The sequence below is a fragment of the Chiloscyllium punctatum genome, chromosome 8 (assembly GCF_047496795.1).
Source record: "Chiloscyllium punctatum isolate Juve2018m chromosome 8, sChiPun1.3, whole genome shotgun sequence".
In the NCBI taxonomy this organism is placed as follows: Eukaryota; Metazoa; Chordata; class Chondrichthyes; order Orectolobiformes; family Hemiscylliidae; genus Chiloscyllium; species Chiloscyllium punctatum.
In genome coordinates, this window is record NC_092746.1 from 64,825,164 (window position 1) to 64,843,849 (window position 18,686).

The 18,686-nt window shown below is 41.3% G+C and overlaps 1 protein-coding gene across 2 annotated transcripts in view; it reads left to right on the top strand.

Annotated features, from left to right (window-relative positions):
• Nucleotides 1-18,686, top strand: part of egfra (epidermal growth factor receptor a (erythroblastic leukemia viral (v-erb-b) oncogene homolog, avian)) — a 276,593-nt gene that overhangs the window by 193,427 nt on the left and 64,480 nt on the right. For both annotated transcript variants that reach the window (XM_072575666.1, XM_072575667.1), the window contains exons 7-11: nt 5,220-5,361; nt 6,193-6,309; nt 11,313-11,439; nt 15,762-15,835; nt 17,607-17,697. In XM_072575666.1, coding sequence (XP_072431767.1) covers nt 5,220-5,361; nt 6,193-6,309; nt 11,313-11,439; nt 15,762-15,835; nt 17,607-17,697 — 551 coding nt within the window. The remainder of the gene's footprint in view (nt 1-5,219; nt 5,362-6,192; nt 6,310-11,312; nt 11,440-15,761; nt 15,836-17,606; nt 17,698-18,686) is intronic.

Sequence of the window (18,686 nt, forward strand, 5' to 3'; positions counted from 1 at the left end):
AGGTTCGCGGTTGGTGTGTTGCCTCCCAGATGCCAGGTTTATGATGTCGAGGATCATGTTTTCGGAATCCTTGAGGGGGAGGCGGAACAGCCCCAGGTTGTGGTCCATATGGGCACTAATGACATAGGTAGGAAAAGGGATGGAGATTTAAGGCAGAAATTCAGGGAGTTAGGGTGGAAGCTAGAGTTATGTCTGGTTTGTTGCCGTACTAAGTGCTAGTGATGTCAGGAATAGGGAGAGAAAGGGGTTGAACGTGTGAATACAGGGATGGTGCAGGAGGGAGGGTTTCGGATAACTGGATAATTGGGGCTCATTCTAGGGTAGGTGGGACCTCTATAAACAGGACAGTCTACACCTGAACTAGTGGTACCAATATCTTGTTGGGGGGGGTTGGAATTTGCTAATGCTCTTCGGGAGGGTTTAAACTAATTCAGCAGGGGGATGGGAACCTAAATTATATTTCCAGTGTCCAGGAGGTTGAGAGCAGTGAGGTCAAAAATGAGGTTTCAAGGTCGCAAGAGTTCACTGGCAAGCAGGAAGGCGGTTTGAAATGTGTCTACTTTAACACCAGGAGCATCTGGAAAAAGGTGGATGAACTTGCAGAATGAGTTGGTACCTGGGACTTTGATGTTGTGGTCATTTCAGAGACATGGATAGAGCAGGGACTGGAATGATTGTTGCAGGTTCTGGGATTTAGATGTTTCAGTAAGAACAGAGAAGATGGTAAAAGAGGGGGAGGTGTGCATTGTTAGTCAAGTTCAGTATTACGGTGGCAGAAAGGATGTTTGAGGACTCAACTACTGAGGTAGTATGGGCTGAGGTTAGTAATAGGAAAGGAGAGGTCACCCTCTTGGGAGTTTTCTATCGGCCTCCAAATAGTTCCAGAGATGTAGAGGAAAGAATAGCAAAGCTAATTCTGTATATGCGCAAGAGTAACAGGGTAGTTGTTATGGATGACTTTCACTGTCAAAATATTGACTGGAAATACTATAGTTTGAGTATAATGTCAGGAGGGTTTCCTGACACAGTATGTAGACAAGGAGAAAGTGAGGACTGCAGATGCTGAAGATCAGAGCTGAAAAATGTGTTGCTGGAAAAGCGCAGCAAGTCAGGCAGCATCCAAGGAGCAGGAGAATCGACGTTTCGGGCATAAGGAGGGCTTATGCCAAAAGGGGCAAGGCCACATTGGATTTCGTACTGGGTAATAGTGACCACAATTTGATTATGGTTACTTGAGCGATGGAAAGGGATAGGAATATACCACAGGGCAAGAGTTATAGATGGGGGAAAGACAATTATAATGTGATTAGGCAAGGCATAGGATGGGGAAGGAAACTGCAGGGGATGGACACACTTGAAATGTGGAGCTTATTCAAAGAATATATATTGTGTTTCCTTGATAAGATTGTACCTGTCAGGCAGGGAGGTAATGGTCGAGTGAGGGAGCCGTGGTTTACCAAAGATGTTCAATCTCTTTTCAAGAGGAAGAAGATGGCTTATGTTAGGATGAGATATGAAGGCTCAGCTAGGGCGCTTGAGAGTTATAGGTTAGCCAGGAAAGACCTAAAGAGAGAGCTAAGAAAAGCCAGGAGGGGACATTAGAAGTCATTGGAAGAAAGGATCATGGAAAATCCTACAGCCTTTTATACGTATATCAGGAATAAAAATATGACTACAGAAAGATTAGTGTCAATCAAGGATAGTCTTGGAAAGTTGTGCGTGGAGTCCGAGGAGATAGGGGAAGCACTAAATGAATATTTCTCGTCAGTATTCACACTGTAAAAAGACAATGTTGTTGAGGAGAATACTGAGATCCAGGATACTTTCTGGACAGGATTGATGTTCAGGAGAAAGAGATGTTAGCAATTCTGGAAAGTATGAAAATAGAAAAGTCCCCTGGGCCAGATGGGAGTCATTTTAGGATTCTCTGGGAAGCCAGGGAGGAGATTGCAGATCCTTTGGCTTTGATCTTTATGTCATCATTGTCTACAGAAATAGTGCCAGAAGACTGGAGGATAGTAAATGTCCCCTTGTTCAAGAAGGGGATTAGACACAACCCTGGTAATTATAGACCAGGGAGCCTTGCTTTGGTTGTGGGTAAAGTGTTGGGAAAGGTTATAAAAGATAGGGTTTATAATCATCTGGAGAGGAATAAGTTGATTAGTGATAGTCAACACAGTTTTGTGAAGGGTAGGTCATGCCTCCCAAACATTATTGAGTTCTTTGAGAAGATAACCAAACAGGTGGATGAGGGTAAAACGGCTGATGTGGTATATATGGATTTCAATAAGGCCTTTGATTAGGTTCCCCACGGTAGGCTATTGTTCAAAATGGGATTGAGTGTGATTTAGCAGTTTGGATCAGAAATTGGCTAGCTCAAGAAGACAGAGGGTGGTAGTTGAAGGGAAATGTTTATCCTGGAGTTCAGTTACTAGTGGTATACCACAAGGATCTGTTTTGGGGACACTGCTGTTTGTCATTTTTATAAATGACCTCGATGAGGACATAGAAGGATGGGTTAATACATTTGCAGATGACGCTAAGGTCGGTGGAATTGTGGACAGTGCGAAAGGATATTGCAGATTACAGAGGGACATAGGCTGTAGAGCTGGGCTGAGAGGTGGCAAATAGAGTTTAATGCAGAAGTGTGAGGTGATTCACTTCTGAAGGAACAACAGGAATAAAAAGTACTGGGCTAATCTTGGGAGTGTAGATGAGCAGATGTGATCCCTGAAAGTTGCCACCCAGGTTGACATGGTTATTAAGAAGGCATACGATGTGTTAGCTTTTATTGGTAGAGGGATTGAGTTTCGGAGCCACAAGGTCATGCTGCAGCTATATAAAACTCTGATGCAGCCACACTTTGAGTGTTGCATTCAGTTCTGGTCACTGCATTATAGGAAGGAATTAGAAACTTTGGAAAGGGTGCAGAGGTGATTTATTAGGATGTTGCCTGGTATGGGGAAAGGTTTTATGAGGAAAGGCTGAGAGACTTGAGAGTGATTTTATTAGAGAGAAGGCGGCTGAGAGGTGACTTAATTGAGACATGAAAGATAATCAGAGGGTTAGACAAGGTGGACAGTGAGAGCCTTTTTCCTTGGGTGGTGATGGCTAGCACAAGGAGACGTAGCTTTAAATTGAGGGGTGATAGATATAGGACAGATGGCAGAGGTACGTTCTTTACAAAGAGTAGCATGGGCGAGGAATGTGGGCCTGCAACAGTAGTAGACTCACCAACTTTAGGGGCATTTCAACAGTCATTAGATAAACATATTAATGACAATGGAATAATGTAGGTTAGATGGCTTTCAGATTGGTTCCACAGGTTGGCACAACATCGAGGGCCGAAGGGCCTGTACTGAACTATATTGTTTTATGGTCTTGCAGTGAGCCAGTGGAGAGACTAGGCTGAATAATTTCATTCTGTGGGTACAACTTCCCCTCCCTGGAAATGGTCAGAGAGGTGACAAGAAGGAGAAATAATTGGCCATCCCTCCCTTCTCTGCACTTCATTACTGGATAGGAACTAAACTTGGGACTTTTTCAGCTCACGAGCAATTAAGGCCCTTATGTGTTCACTTGACAGCCTTCTCAGCAGAAGATGTACATGGCTAGTTCCTGACTGGGAAGCCAGGACAATCAACCACGGGTTTGATGGCAGGGCCTAAATTTGTCCCAATCTGGGGACAATTGAAACAATAGATGGGGATCAAGGGGGTGTCCTTTCCTCTGACCTTCATGATCCCCTCTCTCCTCAAGACCCCACTGTGTGAGAAGCATTAGCAAACCAAATACTGTCTCATTATTAAATCCCCTGAAGACTGGGCCTCAACTAACTGTCTGCTGGAAGTTGTTGATCAAGTAAGTTTCTAGCAAGGCAGACCTTCAGTGTCAAGGACTGTGTTTGCAGAGATGCTCACCAGTCAGTTCCAACTAAGTTGAATGGCTCATAATCCGGCAAATGTTCCAGTTGTGTTGCTGTAAATCAATGCCACTTTACCTCCCTGCCCCACAGTGACGGTGTTGATCAGAGAATCGCTGGCTCGAATTCTCTCAAAAGCCGAGAAATCTTCCTAATTAAACCCATAATATTACATCAGTGAAGAAAGCAAAGGTGCTCTGTTCCCTGTAAAATCCCTATGTGCTGTCAAATACAACAAATACATACTTGTTCTTTTACCCACCCAATTCTCCTTTGACCTTGGTCCAAATATTTGCTTTAGCTGAGGACTGTCCTGTGCTTCCTGCAAATGGGGCCAAGGAAGGACAGCTCCAGAATCATAGGATCATCAGAAGAAGACCATTCAGCCCATCATTTCCCTGGGTTGGGACCGGCAATACAGAAGAGTAGAGTGAAGGTCCCAATGCAAATTGTTGAATGGTGGAGCAGAGCTGGTGGTTGAAAGGCCTGCTCCTCTTCCTGTTTCTCACAATCACCCACTAATCACCTTGTGCTTTCCATAGCTCAACCATTCATTATGTTTAAAAAAAAATCCTCATGCTGTCCCAGTTCTTTACCAATGATTTTAAATCAGTGTCCTCTGGTTCTTGAACCTCCTGCAGCTGGGAACAGGTCTCTTTATCTGCTCTGTCCTGACGTCTTGTCATTTTAAGCACTTGCAAATCTCCATTTCGCCCTGTCTTCCCAAAGAAGAGAAGCTCCACCCTTGTCTATCCACTCATGTTATCCTCTGAACTATTCTCAACTGTTTTCTGCAGATTTTCAATGACTGCACATCCTTCCTCAAGTTTGATATCGAGAATTGGATGTAATGGTCCAGTTGAGGCCGAAACAGTGTTTTATACAGATTGTCAGAACATCCTTACTTCCTAGTGTTAGTTCTTTTTCAAAAGGAAGTCTCTGGGTGCTAGAATAAGGAACAGTTTTATCACTGTCTTGACAGGCAGCAGTAACAGGTAACCCTTACAATAATCAAAACTGTGATTTATGTGGCACGTTTCATTAAAGTTTAAAGGCAAGTGACTGGACTTCAATGTTTTATTCTGTGTACTGGCTGTAGGCGACTAAGGTGAAATGAAATTCTGGATTATGTTTATTTTTAACTTGTGAACTGAATTGTATTTACAGAATTCGAGTGTTCCACGGTTATGCACTAACTTTAATAATAGGACATGTTACTGTCAACTGCAGATACAATAAGCAGAATGATATAAAGAAGCAAATATATGAAATTAGCTAATGTTATCTTCTCCCTCAGGCATGTCAGAGGTTCAGAGATGGAGATACCTGCAAAGAATCATGTCCCCGTTTGGAAATCTACGATACACGCACATATCAGCTGAAACCTAACCCAGATGGGAAATACAGCTTCGGAGCGACCTGTGTGAAAAAGTGTCCCCGTATGTTGTGAATGTTCTGAAAATATTCATTTTTAGCAGCAGCTGTTATACATGGGTAGTTCTGTAGCTATGAAAATAGCAGATTAAAAGATGATAGACTTCCAATGAACCTTTACCATCTCATCAGTGATCCAGCTAATGGTTAGCTTTGGGGGAAGTGAAGGGCAGATAATAGGGCCATAGTTACCCTCAATTTATCATGAATCTGATTTCATAAATTCCAGGAGAAAGTAAGGACTGCAGATGCTGGAGATCAGAGCTTAAAAATGTGTTGCTGGAAAAGCGCAGCAGGTCAGGCAGCGTCAAAGGAGAAGGAGAATCGACGTTTAGGGCATAAGCCTGAAGAAGGGCTTATGCCCGAAACATCGATTCTCCTTCTTTGATGCTGCCTGACCTGCTGCGCTTTTCCAGCTATGCATTTTTAAGCTTTCATAAATCCCAGTCCAGATTATAACCTTAACCACAGTTGTTGCCATCAAGCAAATGAGAAACCAAAATGTTGTAACTGTCTGGTTCCCATTGCTTTTGTGGGTGAAGGAAACCAAAATTCTAGCATGAAAATATTTGATAAAGGCATTGTGCAATAATGATCCGTTGTTGTGAGTATTTAGGGTCAGTACTGGTGATTAAGTGAGGTTCATAATTGGAAGTGCCTCTGTATAAATGTTTGGATCCTTTAGTGTCACTGAAAAGCTTTACACTTCTGACTCAGAATTCCTTTCTCAGACTTTGAAATTAAATTGCTTTTATTTTGAATTTAGCTGAGCAATAGCGATTCAATTTTGAAATCTCTTTTGGATGTTTTGATTGTTTGTGTTCTTCATATTTTAGATAACTATGTGGTAACAGACCTCGGCTCTTGTGTTCGAACCTGCAGCCCTCGTACATATGAGGTAGATGAAGGGGACCAGAGAAAGTGTAAAAAATGTGATGGACCCTGTCCAAAAGGTAGATAACAATGAACTGTCATTCGCTTAACATGCATGAATGTGACTGTTTTGAGTAAAATGACAAATTATATTGAGCAACAGCTGGTGTTGTGGTTTAACCTCTACATAAACAAACTGTCTTATCGATCCTGTTCCCAGATCTTCCTATCTCCTTTTCCTTCATCCAGCTATCTGAACCACTTTTGAGTATTGACATTGTTCCCACCTCAACCAAGCTCCCTTGAAGTGAATTCAATTGGCTCATAACACCTTGTAAAAATGAAGTTTCCCCTGCTATTTTATACCTTTTGCACTGTAATAATCACGTGATTCTAATTCTCAGCCAATTTATTTTACTAGAGTCATAGAGATGTACAGCATGGAAACAGACCCTTTGGTCCAACCCATCCATGCTGACCAGATATCCCAACCTAATTTACTCCCACCTGCCAGCACCTGGCCCATATCCCTCCAAACCCTTCCTATTCATATACCCATCCATATGCCTCTTAAATGTTGCAATTGTACCAGCCTCCACCACTTCCTCTGGCAGCTCATTCCATACATGTACCACCCTCTGTGAAAACGTTGCCCCTTAGGTCCCTTTTATATCTTTCCCCTCTCATCCTAAACCTATGCCCTCTAGTTCTGGACTCCCTGACCCCAGGGAAAAGACTTGGTCTATTTATCCTATCCATGCCCCTCATAATTTTGTAAACCACTATCAGGTCTCCCCTCAGCCTCTGACCCTCCAAGGAAAAAAGCCCCAGCCTGTCCAGCTCTCCCGAAAGCTCAAATCCTCCAACCCTGGTAACGTCCTTGTAAATCTTTCATGTTTCACAACATCTTTCCGATAGGAAGGAGACCAGAATTGCATGCAATATTCCAACAGTGGTCTAACCAATGTCCTGTACAGCCGCAACATGACCTCCCAACCCCTGTACTTAATACTCTGACCAATAAAAAAAAGCATACCAAACGCCTTCTTAACTATCCTAACTACCTGCGACTTCACTTTCAAGGAGCTATGAACCTGCACTCCAAGGTCTCTTTGTTCAGCAACACTCCCTAGGACCTTACCATTAAGTGTATAAGTCCTGCTAAGATTTGCTTTCCCAAAATGCAGCACCTTGCATTTATCTGAATTAAACTCCATCTGCCACTTCTCAGCCCATTGGCCCATCTGGTCAAGATCCTGTTGTAATCTGAGGTAACCCTCTTCATTGTCCACTACACCTCCAATTTTGGTGTCAAGTTGTTTATCCTACTCAAAGTGCAACACCTCTAACCTTACTGACATTGAATTCCATCTCAAAGAGTGTGTTGCTAGAAAAGCACAGCCAGTCAGGCAGCATCAGAGGAGCAGGAGAATCAACATTTCAAGCATAAGCTCTTCATCAGAAATGAGGCATTGAGTTACATCTGCCATGTTTAGTTCATTTCTTCAGCTTGTCACTCCTGCAGAGTTTCCTTAAGATTTCTAAAGAGTTAACCCTACAAACTGTTTTGGTACCACCTTCAAGCTTTGGTATGGCTTTTGAGGCCGACATCCAAATCAATAATATACGCAATGATCAGGAGAGGGGCTAGAGAAAAAAACAGTGAACACAGTTGAGGGTTATTAGGTCAGCAATGATCTCATTAAATGGCAGAGCAAACTTGATGGACTGAATGGCCTACATCTGTTCCTGAGTCTTATGCTCATACGGCAGCAGGTTTTTATTTCAACATGAAGTTCACTTTGATAGATTTAATGAAAAAAATACAAACCGATTCACCCTTTATCAAGCAATGTATCCATTGGGTATGTTGTTGGATAAGACACTCAGTTTCCTCAGGAGCATTGGATTACTGACTTGTATGAATACCTTAATGAATATCATTAAATGTTAATGCATTGAATGACAATCGAGTGTTTTGTTGAAAGCGCATTTGTTTATGGATATTTGTGTTGGACTAGGTGTTTTGTTTTTTGGCCCTTGGTTACTTATTTGATTTCTCTGGTTAAAAAAATGAGAAGAAAAATATTTTATTTAAAGGCAAGAACAGAAACTTAGCAAAAAGGGAACCTAGTATCTTGCAAGATTATGTCATTATACCCTGTCACATTCAAATTCACAAGATCTGGTATTTTGACTCTGCTTTGGGTCTTAAAGAGACTTTACGGTTGATATAAAAGTGAATCAGGCTGTGCATAGGAGAGCTACCTACTACAACAATGTTATAATCATCAACCAAGCTGCCAATGGCCCATGGATCACTCTTTATACTTTTTTCTGGTATCAGTTGTCAATTAAGTGCTCCATGTGAAGGGGTGCAAGATTATTTCACTGTCTGGTGACAGTGATGCACTCCAGCTTCCTCCACAGCACCCAACAGTCCCAGAAGGCAGCAAGACTTTTGATACCTCCTTCTGTTCCTTCTCCAGGCACACACAGACATGAATGCAACTGTGACAGAGAGGCAGAGTATCATCTCAAGTGACCCCCCCGCTCTCCCTCCCCACCCCCAAAATTCTCTCTCTACCCACCTTTTGAGAAATTAATGGTCAATCCCTTCTAAAAGGCATTTTTAAGTTATTGTAACAAAGCGAAAACTTGTCAAATTACATGTCATTTCCTGGAGTGCCAGTGTACTACAAGAAGCAGCAGGAGACTGCTGTCCTCAAGTCTGCTTCAGCCAGAGCAGTAATCAAACCCACACTGTTGGCATTATTCTAACCTACATGGTAGTCATCTAGTCTACTGAGCTTACACCTAAAGTGTCTCTTTGTAATTCTTTTGAAACACCCTGTTTATAATTCTCTCCTCATGGCATGCTGTCGTTGTCCAAGGCTTACTAATCCACCACTATGGGACCAGGCCAGAAGCCAGGCCCCCAAGTAATATTTCAGCCAGAAAAGGAATTGAATCTGCTCAGTCAGATTACTTTGGAACACATCCTAGCTATCTAGCTAATTTATCTCTCCTTAAACCTTTTTTTTTGAAGAAGCAAATAGGAAATAAATAAATGAAATCAATAAATGTTCAACTCCTTGGCAAGAGCTACCATATGTTTACTGCAGCTAAAACAAAAACTTTTCAAATCAAAATAACACTTGCAATGATGCAATGCATTCCATCTCAATGTCTCTTACACCTTAGTAGATTTAAGTCACTTGCGACTTTAACTTATAGACTAGAACTACAGAAAGCTTCTTCTTTGAATTATTCATGCACCTGAACTTAAACTCAGACAGTTTCAAGTATCCTCTTCAGGGTTTTATCCCAACAATTCTGTTCTGTGAGTAATGCTACCTTCAGTATATTCTTCCCATCTCAGGATCCCCAATCTGTACAGTCATTTTCATCCAAGGACTTTACAGGACTGTTCACAACTCAAAATAAAATTAATAAAAACTCTGTCTAAGTTAGAAGTGCTTTCCCTCAGTTTTAAAAAATCTGTCTTTCTAAACTTCCGCTAATTTATCTTGTTCAGTTGTAAAATCCTATTAATGTACACAAAACCCAACCATCTTAAAGATAAGCCTCATTGTAGCAACAGAAATACTGGCATGTTAATTATTGACTTGAACATACAGAAACCAAGAATCCAAACTTTTTATAAATGATACTGAAAATATATATAAAACACAAAGCTTACATCACATCAGCCATTTTTGTCAGGCCCACTAGTAGACTAACAAAGGTCTATACAGAGGAACCTCCATTATCCGAAGGACCCGGTCAGGGAGTATCTCATTTGAATAATTGAATGCCAGATAATCAGATGCCGGAGAACACCATTTAGCCAAGCATCGGGACCTTGTGGTCTTGTCTGGATAATCCGAAATTCAAATAAACGAATGCCGGATAAACGAGGTTCCTCTGTACTGCATTCGGCTTTCCACCCCCCGTATTGTGTGCCCAAAGAACAGGAGCATGGTGCAGAAATGCAATCAAAGCCTGAGGAAAATGCCCCTCAGATAATGGAAAAGGAATTGCAACGTTCTGAAATTCCCATTAATGTCGAACACTGACTACTCAAGCCTGCAGAAAATATGGGTGGCTTACAAATCCTTGAACTGACGTAACTGCTGCAAAGAAATGTTATGTGCAAAACCTACCATGTCAAATTCCCAATAGAGAAAGGGAAGACTCAATGCTGAGAGGGATTCACTGGGGCCCTCATCTCCTCCAGCACAATGGACGTATCTGGAGAACCAACCAGAGCTTAGATATGGAGAGAATGCACCAGAAATCCTTACAGGAAATCCCTCCATGTAGAGTTGAATTGCACAGGGGTGTTACTGCAGGGAAGGCTCTGATTTTGAATGTTATTCTTATGGGAGTTTCGAGGTCTGGAGCACATTGGAAATTCTGTCCAAACAGCAGTCAGTTCACAATGGAGTGCATCCTGACCCTGAGTTGTCTCAACACCATGAGTGCAGTCCAGCTCTTTAAAAAGCCTCTCCAATTGTTTCACTTTTCTGCTCTTTCCTTATTCCCTTCAGATCTTTATCCAGAGAGTTATGATGAATCTTCTTCCACCGCTCCTTCTGGCAGCATATTCCAAATAGAAATGAGGAGTGGTTCGAACACCTCTCCAGAGAGTTGAGCACGTAGTCTAAGCATACACTTGTGTTCAGAATGGTCAGAGTGCTGCACTCTGAGGTGCTCCTCTTTGGATGAGAGCTTAAACCAAGTTCCTGTCTGCCTCTCAGTTCTATGCATACGATCACATGGTGCAATTTTAAAGAAGACTTAGATATTCTGCTCAATAGTAATCCCTCATTCAATGTTACAAAAACAGGCTATTGTATTTTTGTGGTTTGTGGGAATGTGCTGTCTGCTAATTGATTGCTAAGTTTTTCACAATAGAACAGTAACCACAATTGAAAACTGTTATTTGCTACAAAGCAATTTAGAACATGCAAAATTCATGACGAACACTGCATTAATGCAAGTTTTTTTATTTTAAAAATGCACATATCACTTCTTTGTAATATACTTGTTTCTAATGTCTCTCTATCCTCTTCTCTAGATTGCAATGGATTAGGAACTCCAGCATTCAAGGGTGCAATCTCAATCAATTCTTCAAATATTGATTCATTTAAAAACTGTACCAAAATTAATGGAAATGTCATCTTTTTATCAGTGGCTTTCAAAGGGTGAGTTGTTTTTCTTTCCTTAAAAATATTTAAATCTTGTCTCATGATTGGTGAACCAGTGAGCAGATCTTTTACAGATTAAGGAATACCATGAGAACATAAAACAATACAGCACAGGAACAGGCCTTTTGGCCCACCATGTCTGTGCCACCAAACATTGCTTTTTGTTTTATTCACTCATGGAACATGGGTGTCACTGGCTGGCCCAGAATTTATCATCCATCCCGAATTGTCACATGAACTGAGTGACTTGTTTGGCCTATTTCACGGGGTAGTTAAGAGTTATAGCGATGTACAGCACGGAAAAAAAAAATCCTTTGTTCCAACTCGCTCATGCCTACCAGATATCTTAAATAAATCTAGTCCCATTTGCTAGTATTTGCCCATGTCCCCAAAAGCCTTCCCATTCATATATGCATCCAGATACCTTTTAAATGTTGCAATTGTGCAAGTTTCCACCACTTCCTCTGACACCTCACCACCCTCTGCATGAAGAGGTTACTCCTTAGATCCCTTTTAAGTCTTTACCCACTCACCTAAACTAATGCCCTCTAGTTGTGGACTCTCTCACCCCAGGGAAATGACCTTGACTATTTATCCTATCCATGTCCCTCATGTTTTTTTAAGCCTCTATAAGGTCACCGCTCAGCCTCCGATGCCCCAAGGAAAGTAGCCAGTCAATTCAGCCTCTCCTTATAGCTCAAACCTTCCAACCCTGGCAACATCCTTGTAAATCTTTTCTGAACCCCTTCAAGTTTCACAAATCCTTTCTATAGTAGGGAGACCAGAATTGGATGCAGTATTCCAAAAGTGGCCTAACCAATGTCTTGTACAGCGACAACATGATGTCCTAAATCCTATACTCAATAAACTGACCAATAAAGGAAAGCATACCAAATGCCGTCTTCACTATCCTATCACTATCTGCGACACCACTTTCAAGGAGCTGTGAATCTGCACTCCAAGGTCTCTTTGTTCAGCAACACTCCCCAGGACCTTGCCATTAAGTGTTCAAGTTCTGCTAAGATTTGCCTTTTCAAAATGCAGCACCTTGTATTTATCTAAATTAAACTCCATCTGCCACTCCTCAGCCCATCTAAACAAAATCCTTTTGTACTCTGAGGTAACCTTCTTGGCTGTGCACAATACCATCAATTTTGGTGTCATCGGCAAACTTAGTAACCATACCTCCTATGTTATATATAAATGACGAAAAGCAGTCAAGCAGAAAAATGAGTCAAGTACATTGCTGCAGGTTTGGAGTCACATGTAGGGCAGACCAGGTAAGGCCAGCAAATTTCCTTCCCTAAAGGACATTAGGTAAGCCAGATGGGTTTTTATAACAATCAACACTAGTTAAGTGGTCGCCATTAGACTAGCTTTTTCAAAATTCCAGTTTTTTTTTTGCATCGGATTAGAGTTTCGCATTTGCCATAGTGGAATTTTCACCCACATGTGACACGTTCTGAAATAAGAAATATCCCAGCATTAAGTTTTTGTCAAGTTTGTTAAATCATTCACTGAGACAGAAAGCATGGTTCATAAAAAAATGATTTTCTATGAATGGGCTGAATTTTCTGAGGAATGACATTAGCAAGGTTTGAGAAGGTTTGTAGCTCAGGTTAAGGTTCTGGATGTAGGTTTGCTCACTGAGCTGGAAGGTTTGTTCTCACACTTTTCATCACCATACTAAGTAACATTTTCAGTGAGCTTCTGGTTGAAGCTTCCATCTTCATCCAGAGGTTCACTGAAGGTGTAACCTAGTATGGCGATGAAATGTCTGAAAATGAACCTTCCAGCTCAGCGAGCAAACATACATCCAGAGGAATGACATTCAATAAGCAGAGTGCCTCTCAGCTCATTTTATATGTTAAGAAAGAGCTTCACATTTCAGACAGGAGATTCCAATTCGGGTGTCTTCAGAAATGTGAAGCTTTACATTAAATCTGACAGGTCCTTCACAGTGCAGAATAGTCAGGGCAAGACAATCTGCATCCTTTTTTTTTCCAGTAATCAGTTACCGTTTTACGGTATTGAAGTGTCCATTTTCACAGACAATCACTTTGACACCTTCTGTGAAAGGGTATTTTGTAGGGTATGTGAGGTTAAGATTCTAGGAGTGTAGAGTATGAGGTGGTTAAAGGTTTGGGAAATAGGGAGCCATGTGAGTTGATAGCAGCAAGCCACATGCCTGGTATGGTGCCAGGTTAATAGAATTTGTTTTCTCATTCCCTTGTGGGACGTGAGCAACACTGGCTGGGCCAGTATTTAATGCCCATCCCTAATTGCCCTTGAGAAGTGGTTAGAGTAGAGGAAGGAGGAGATATTAGGTTTGTCACTTCCTGTGGGGAAGGCAGAGGTGTAGGGTCCCAGAGTAGGTGTACAAGGGTGGGAGGATAGTGATGTTGAGTCTGGAAGTGAGTGAAGGGATGTATTTGGTCCTATTGTCAGAGTAAGTGGGTTTGGGGCAGGAGACATTGTCAGTGCCAAGGGAGAGAGCAGAGGGTGGGAAGGTATTGCACCCAGTGGTGAGTGAATGGGGGTCAATCTGACAACAGTGGGGGAGGAGAGGATGTTGAGCCCTATATAGAAGGGAGAGTGTACTGGGTCACAGATGTGGGGCGTCTGTTGGGTCTGTCAATGAGGAGCAGCAATCATGTCTAGCAGCGTGAGGGAATAATGTGTCAGGGCCAGGGGTAAAGGGCAGTTATCAATCTTGGGGAGTGGTGTTGGGGTCTGGCAGTGGAGAGGCGAATGTCAGGTTTTGGGGCAGAGAAGGGTATTGAATTCTGAGGGGGAGGCAGGATGTTGAGTCAATGTTTGAGGGTTTGAGAGATAAGTTGGAGGTGGGTGGGAGTCAGTTTAATAATTATTCTGGAGTTAGACTTGGTATTAAATAGTTTAATTTTTCCTGAGTAACTATTTACTTAACTGCAGCTGAATGCTCTGAACTCTTAAATTTAAACAGATACTTTTGGAGGGTTCCAGATGTAGAGGAATTATCTGGTAGAATCTTAAATTTCCTGGGCATTTCCCTTTGACTTTGCTGCAATGTGGATGCCACAGGGTCCATATGTGCAACTCCCAACACACTTCACATATTTTGTAATTTGGTTAACTTTTAATGTTTTTTTTAACATGGGCTTTCTGCTTTGTTCATTGTCCTGACTAATAATTTAGTCTTAGAATACAGTAAAAAAATCTACCAAAAAAAATTGTTTTAACTTGTACTTTACAAACTCTCATACACCAATAATGTCAATGTCACACCCTGTGAACTTTAACTTGATTGAGCTATGCTATCCCAATATATACAATCAACAACAAAAGTTATTTAGCTTTCCTGTTTTACAATGTCTTCTTTTGATGATTTGCCTGAAAAATATGTCTTATGACTCTGTTCTGCAAAACATGAAGGAGGAAGCATCTAATTGTAGATATTGTTATAAGGCATTCCTTTAGTTTGGACTGACCACAACAGCTGTTGGTTTCTAATTATTTAGGCAGGTCATTGATGTAACTCTTTTAATGCATTATATTGACTGATTAAGTTAGTTCTTCTTCTGCTCTGTGTAGCATCCTCAATTAATCGAAGGTTGATGAATTACAGATTACGCTATAATAATCCTGTGGGCAGGGGCAGGCACCAGGCCTTAAATTTTCCTGAATAAGGATATGGATCAAACTCCATCCTGTTGGCCTTATAACAAACAACATATAACTGAATAGTCAGCTGTCCACATTAAAAAATATTGGAGTGTTGGGAATGGAGGTAGGAATCCCAGAATTGGGTCTGGTCTGTAATTTTAAAAACATGACAGAGTCTTCCCAACTCCATGCATATCCATCGCTGCAGAACGACCAGATTATTGCGAAAACCCATATAGTTCACTAATGTCCTTTCAGGGATGGAAATCTGTTGTTCTTACCAATCCGTTCCATAATGTGACTTCAAATGTGTAACAATGGGTTGATTCTTAATTCCCCGATGAAATACTTAGCAAGTCACTTAGTTTTCAAGAAGGCAGCTGACCATCAGCTTGTCAAGGATATCTAAGAATAAGTAGTAAGTGCTAACTTTCCCCACAGCAGTCATACCCTCATGAGAATGTTAAAAGAAAAGTATCTGCAAAAATTGCAGATATTCTGTTTACACTGAATGTAATTTCAGCTTAAAACATATCAGTTTTATTTTTATTGGTTTGGCTGATTTCATGTGAAATTTGCATAGATCCAATGTAACCTAATTGAAATTGTCCTCCAAACGTATGTATTTACTTGAAATCTCAGTTGTCCTCTGGATTCATGTCTTTCTATTTTAGTGATTCCTTCACAAATACGACTCCCATGCCTCCAGAAAAGCTGGAAGTCTTCAGAACAGTGAAAGAAATAACAGGTTTGTTAATTTGAAAGCTGCTTCCAGGTCTCTCCATAGTAAAATAGAATGAAATTTATTTGCCAAAATATGTTTCTGGAGTGATCAGGGATCCGAGATATTTGCTCAACAGTGCTGGATGTTACATTGCCCTGCTGATAAGTTGAAAGATGGATGATCTGCCAGTATGTGAGAGTTTTAGCCTCTGGCAGGGTACTTTTATCAGACACATCAACCTTAATGTTAACTCCCATAACATAAGAACTAGATGTGCATAATGAAAGCTTACCTGGACATTTCTTACAGTTCCTGACATAAGCATGCGTTACAGTCACAGGTACTTCAGTATTGGAGTTAATACTAGCTTTTGATAATAAACAGTGAAACACTGTCTTGCATGGCATGCTTCAAATGGCCCAATTAAGATGAGGATTAGGTCCTTGACACCCTCTGGTCACGTGCTATGATACGCTGATGATACCATGAGCTTGTCTCTTAAAAGTACATAGTTGTGGTCAGTGAGTGTACTTTCTGTCACTAGCTCACCCAATCATGATCTGTCTAGAATGTTACTGGGTCAAAAGGTGTGGTGCTGGAAAAGCACAGCCAGACAGACAGCATCCACTGAGCAAGAGAGTCGACGTTTTGAGCATAAGCTCTTCATCAGGAATGTCATTATGCTCAAAATGTTGATTATCTGCTCCTTGGATGCTGCCTGACCAGCTGTGCTTTCAGAGCACCACACTTTTTGACTTTGATCTCCAGCATCTGCAGTCCTCAGTTTCTTGGGCAGCCCATCTGCCTTTAGGTCTAGTAAGGTACTTAAGTAATCAATAGATAGTCATTTATATCTTACCCTGTCAGTATTCTAACTGTGGTGGACGTGGTTTGGAGTATATGGGAAGCCTGGTGCTTTTACTCTGTGGTCTGGTGCTGGACAAAAGAAGGGACAACCTTGATTGGAGATTCCCGGGTCTATTAGAGGCTCTCCCTTACTCACCCCATCCACCACCCCCCACGCAGGTTACACATCCACATCTATCCTTCCCCAGCCCATCTATCCTCTCCCCAGTCTCTTCAGACCTAGTTATACTCCAAACTTACCTCTTGATTTCAGCAATATGGCTATAATTCCAACAATAACCACTGCTCCCACATTGTGCTGCAGGGACTCAGCTTGCTAAGGTTGACTATATCCCTTAATACCTCCCCTGTACTGACCTCATCATGGAGTTTATGTTATCCCTTCTTATGATCTTTTTCTAATCCCATGATTTTTTGTATTTAATAATGTCAAATAATATCTGCCATCCATCTGTCCAGCTCATCAGTCAAGCCGGGTTGCCCACAACTCCATGATTTAATAAAACCATTTACCGTTTGTTTAATGCTCCCACTACTTGTTCCATATCATTTGAAAACTTGGAGAGATTTGGTTTCTCTTTCTCCATTTCCAAATTACTCCTGTGAACAATTTACACTAACCGCCTAACTTTACTAATTTCCTTTGTTGTGAAAATCAGCTTTGAGAACACTGTTGTTTGGTTCCAGATCAAATTTCTTTAAAAGATATGAAAACAATTGTGTAGATGATTCATTTTTAAAATAGCTGCATTTGTTATTTATTAAAAAATTATGTGGAAAGGGGGGAATCTATCTGGAGAGCACAATTTGGTAGTGAAGCCCTGAAGATCTATGCATAATATTCTGCAATGTCTTCATGATACAATAGTTATTTGAAGTTCACATGCATTATATTAATCATTATTTAAAATATTTCTGTTTCCACAAGGGTATTTGTTTATTCAAAATTGGCCAGACAAGTATAAGAATCTTCAGGTTTTTGAAAATCTTGAAATTATACGAGGCCGAACACAACATCGGTAAGTTGTTCATCCAGCTACCATTTATTAGAAACTGTTATTCGTGACAAGAAGGTTTTAAGTTAATTACAAACAAAAGACCAGTGAGCCTGATGTTGGTGGTGAGCAAGTAGTTGGTGGGAATCCTGAGGGATGGGATGTACGTGTATTTGGAAAGGCAAGGACTGATTAGGGATAGTCAACATGGCTTTGTGCATGGGAAATCATGTCTCACAAACTTGATTGAGTTTTTTGAAGTAACAAAGAGGATTGATGGGGGCAGAGCGGTAGTTGTGATCTGTATGGACTTCAGTAAGGCATTCGACAAGGTTCCCCATTGGTGAGCAAGGCTATATCTCACGGAATACAGGGCGAACTAGCCATTTGGAAGAACTGGCTCAAAGGTAGAAGAGAGGGTGGTGGTAGGGGATTGTTTTTCAGACTGGAGGCCTGTGACCAGTGGAGTGCCACAAGGATCAGTGCTGAGTCCACTACTTTTTGTCATTTACATAAATGATTTGGATGTGAGCATAAGAGGTACAGTTAATAAGTTTGCAGATGACTCCAAAATTGGAGGTGTAGTGGCCAACAAAGAAGGCTACCTCAGACTACAACAAGATCTTTACCAGATGGGCCAATGGGCTGAGAAGTGGCAGATGGAGTTTAATCCAGATAAATGTGAGGTGTTGCGTTTTGGGAAAGCGAATCTTAGCAGGACTTATACACTTAATGGTAAGGTCCTAGGGAGTGTTGCTGAACAAAGAGACCTTGGAGTGTAGGTTCATAGCTCCTTGAAAGTGGAGTCACAGGTAGATAGGATAGTGAAGAAGGTGTTTGGTATGCTTTCCTTTATTGGTCAGAGTATTGAGTACAGGAGTTGAGAGGTCATGTTGCAGCTGTACAGGACATTGGTTAGGCCACTGTTGGAATATTGCATGCAATTCTGGTCTCCTTCCTATCGGAAAGATGTTGTGAAACTTGAAAGGGTTCAGAAAAGATTTACAAGGATG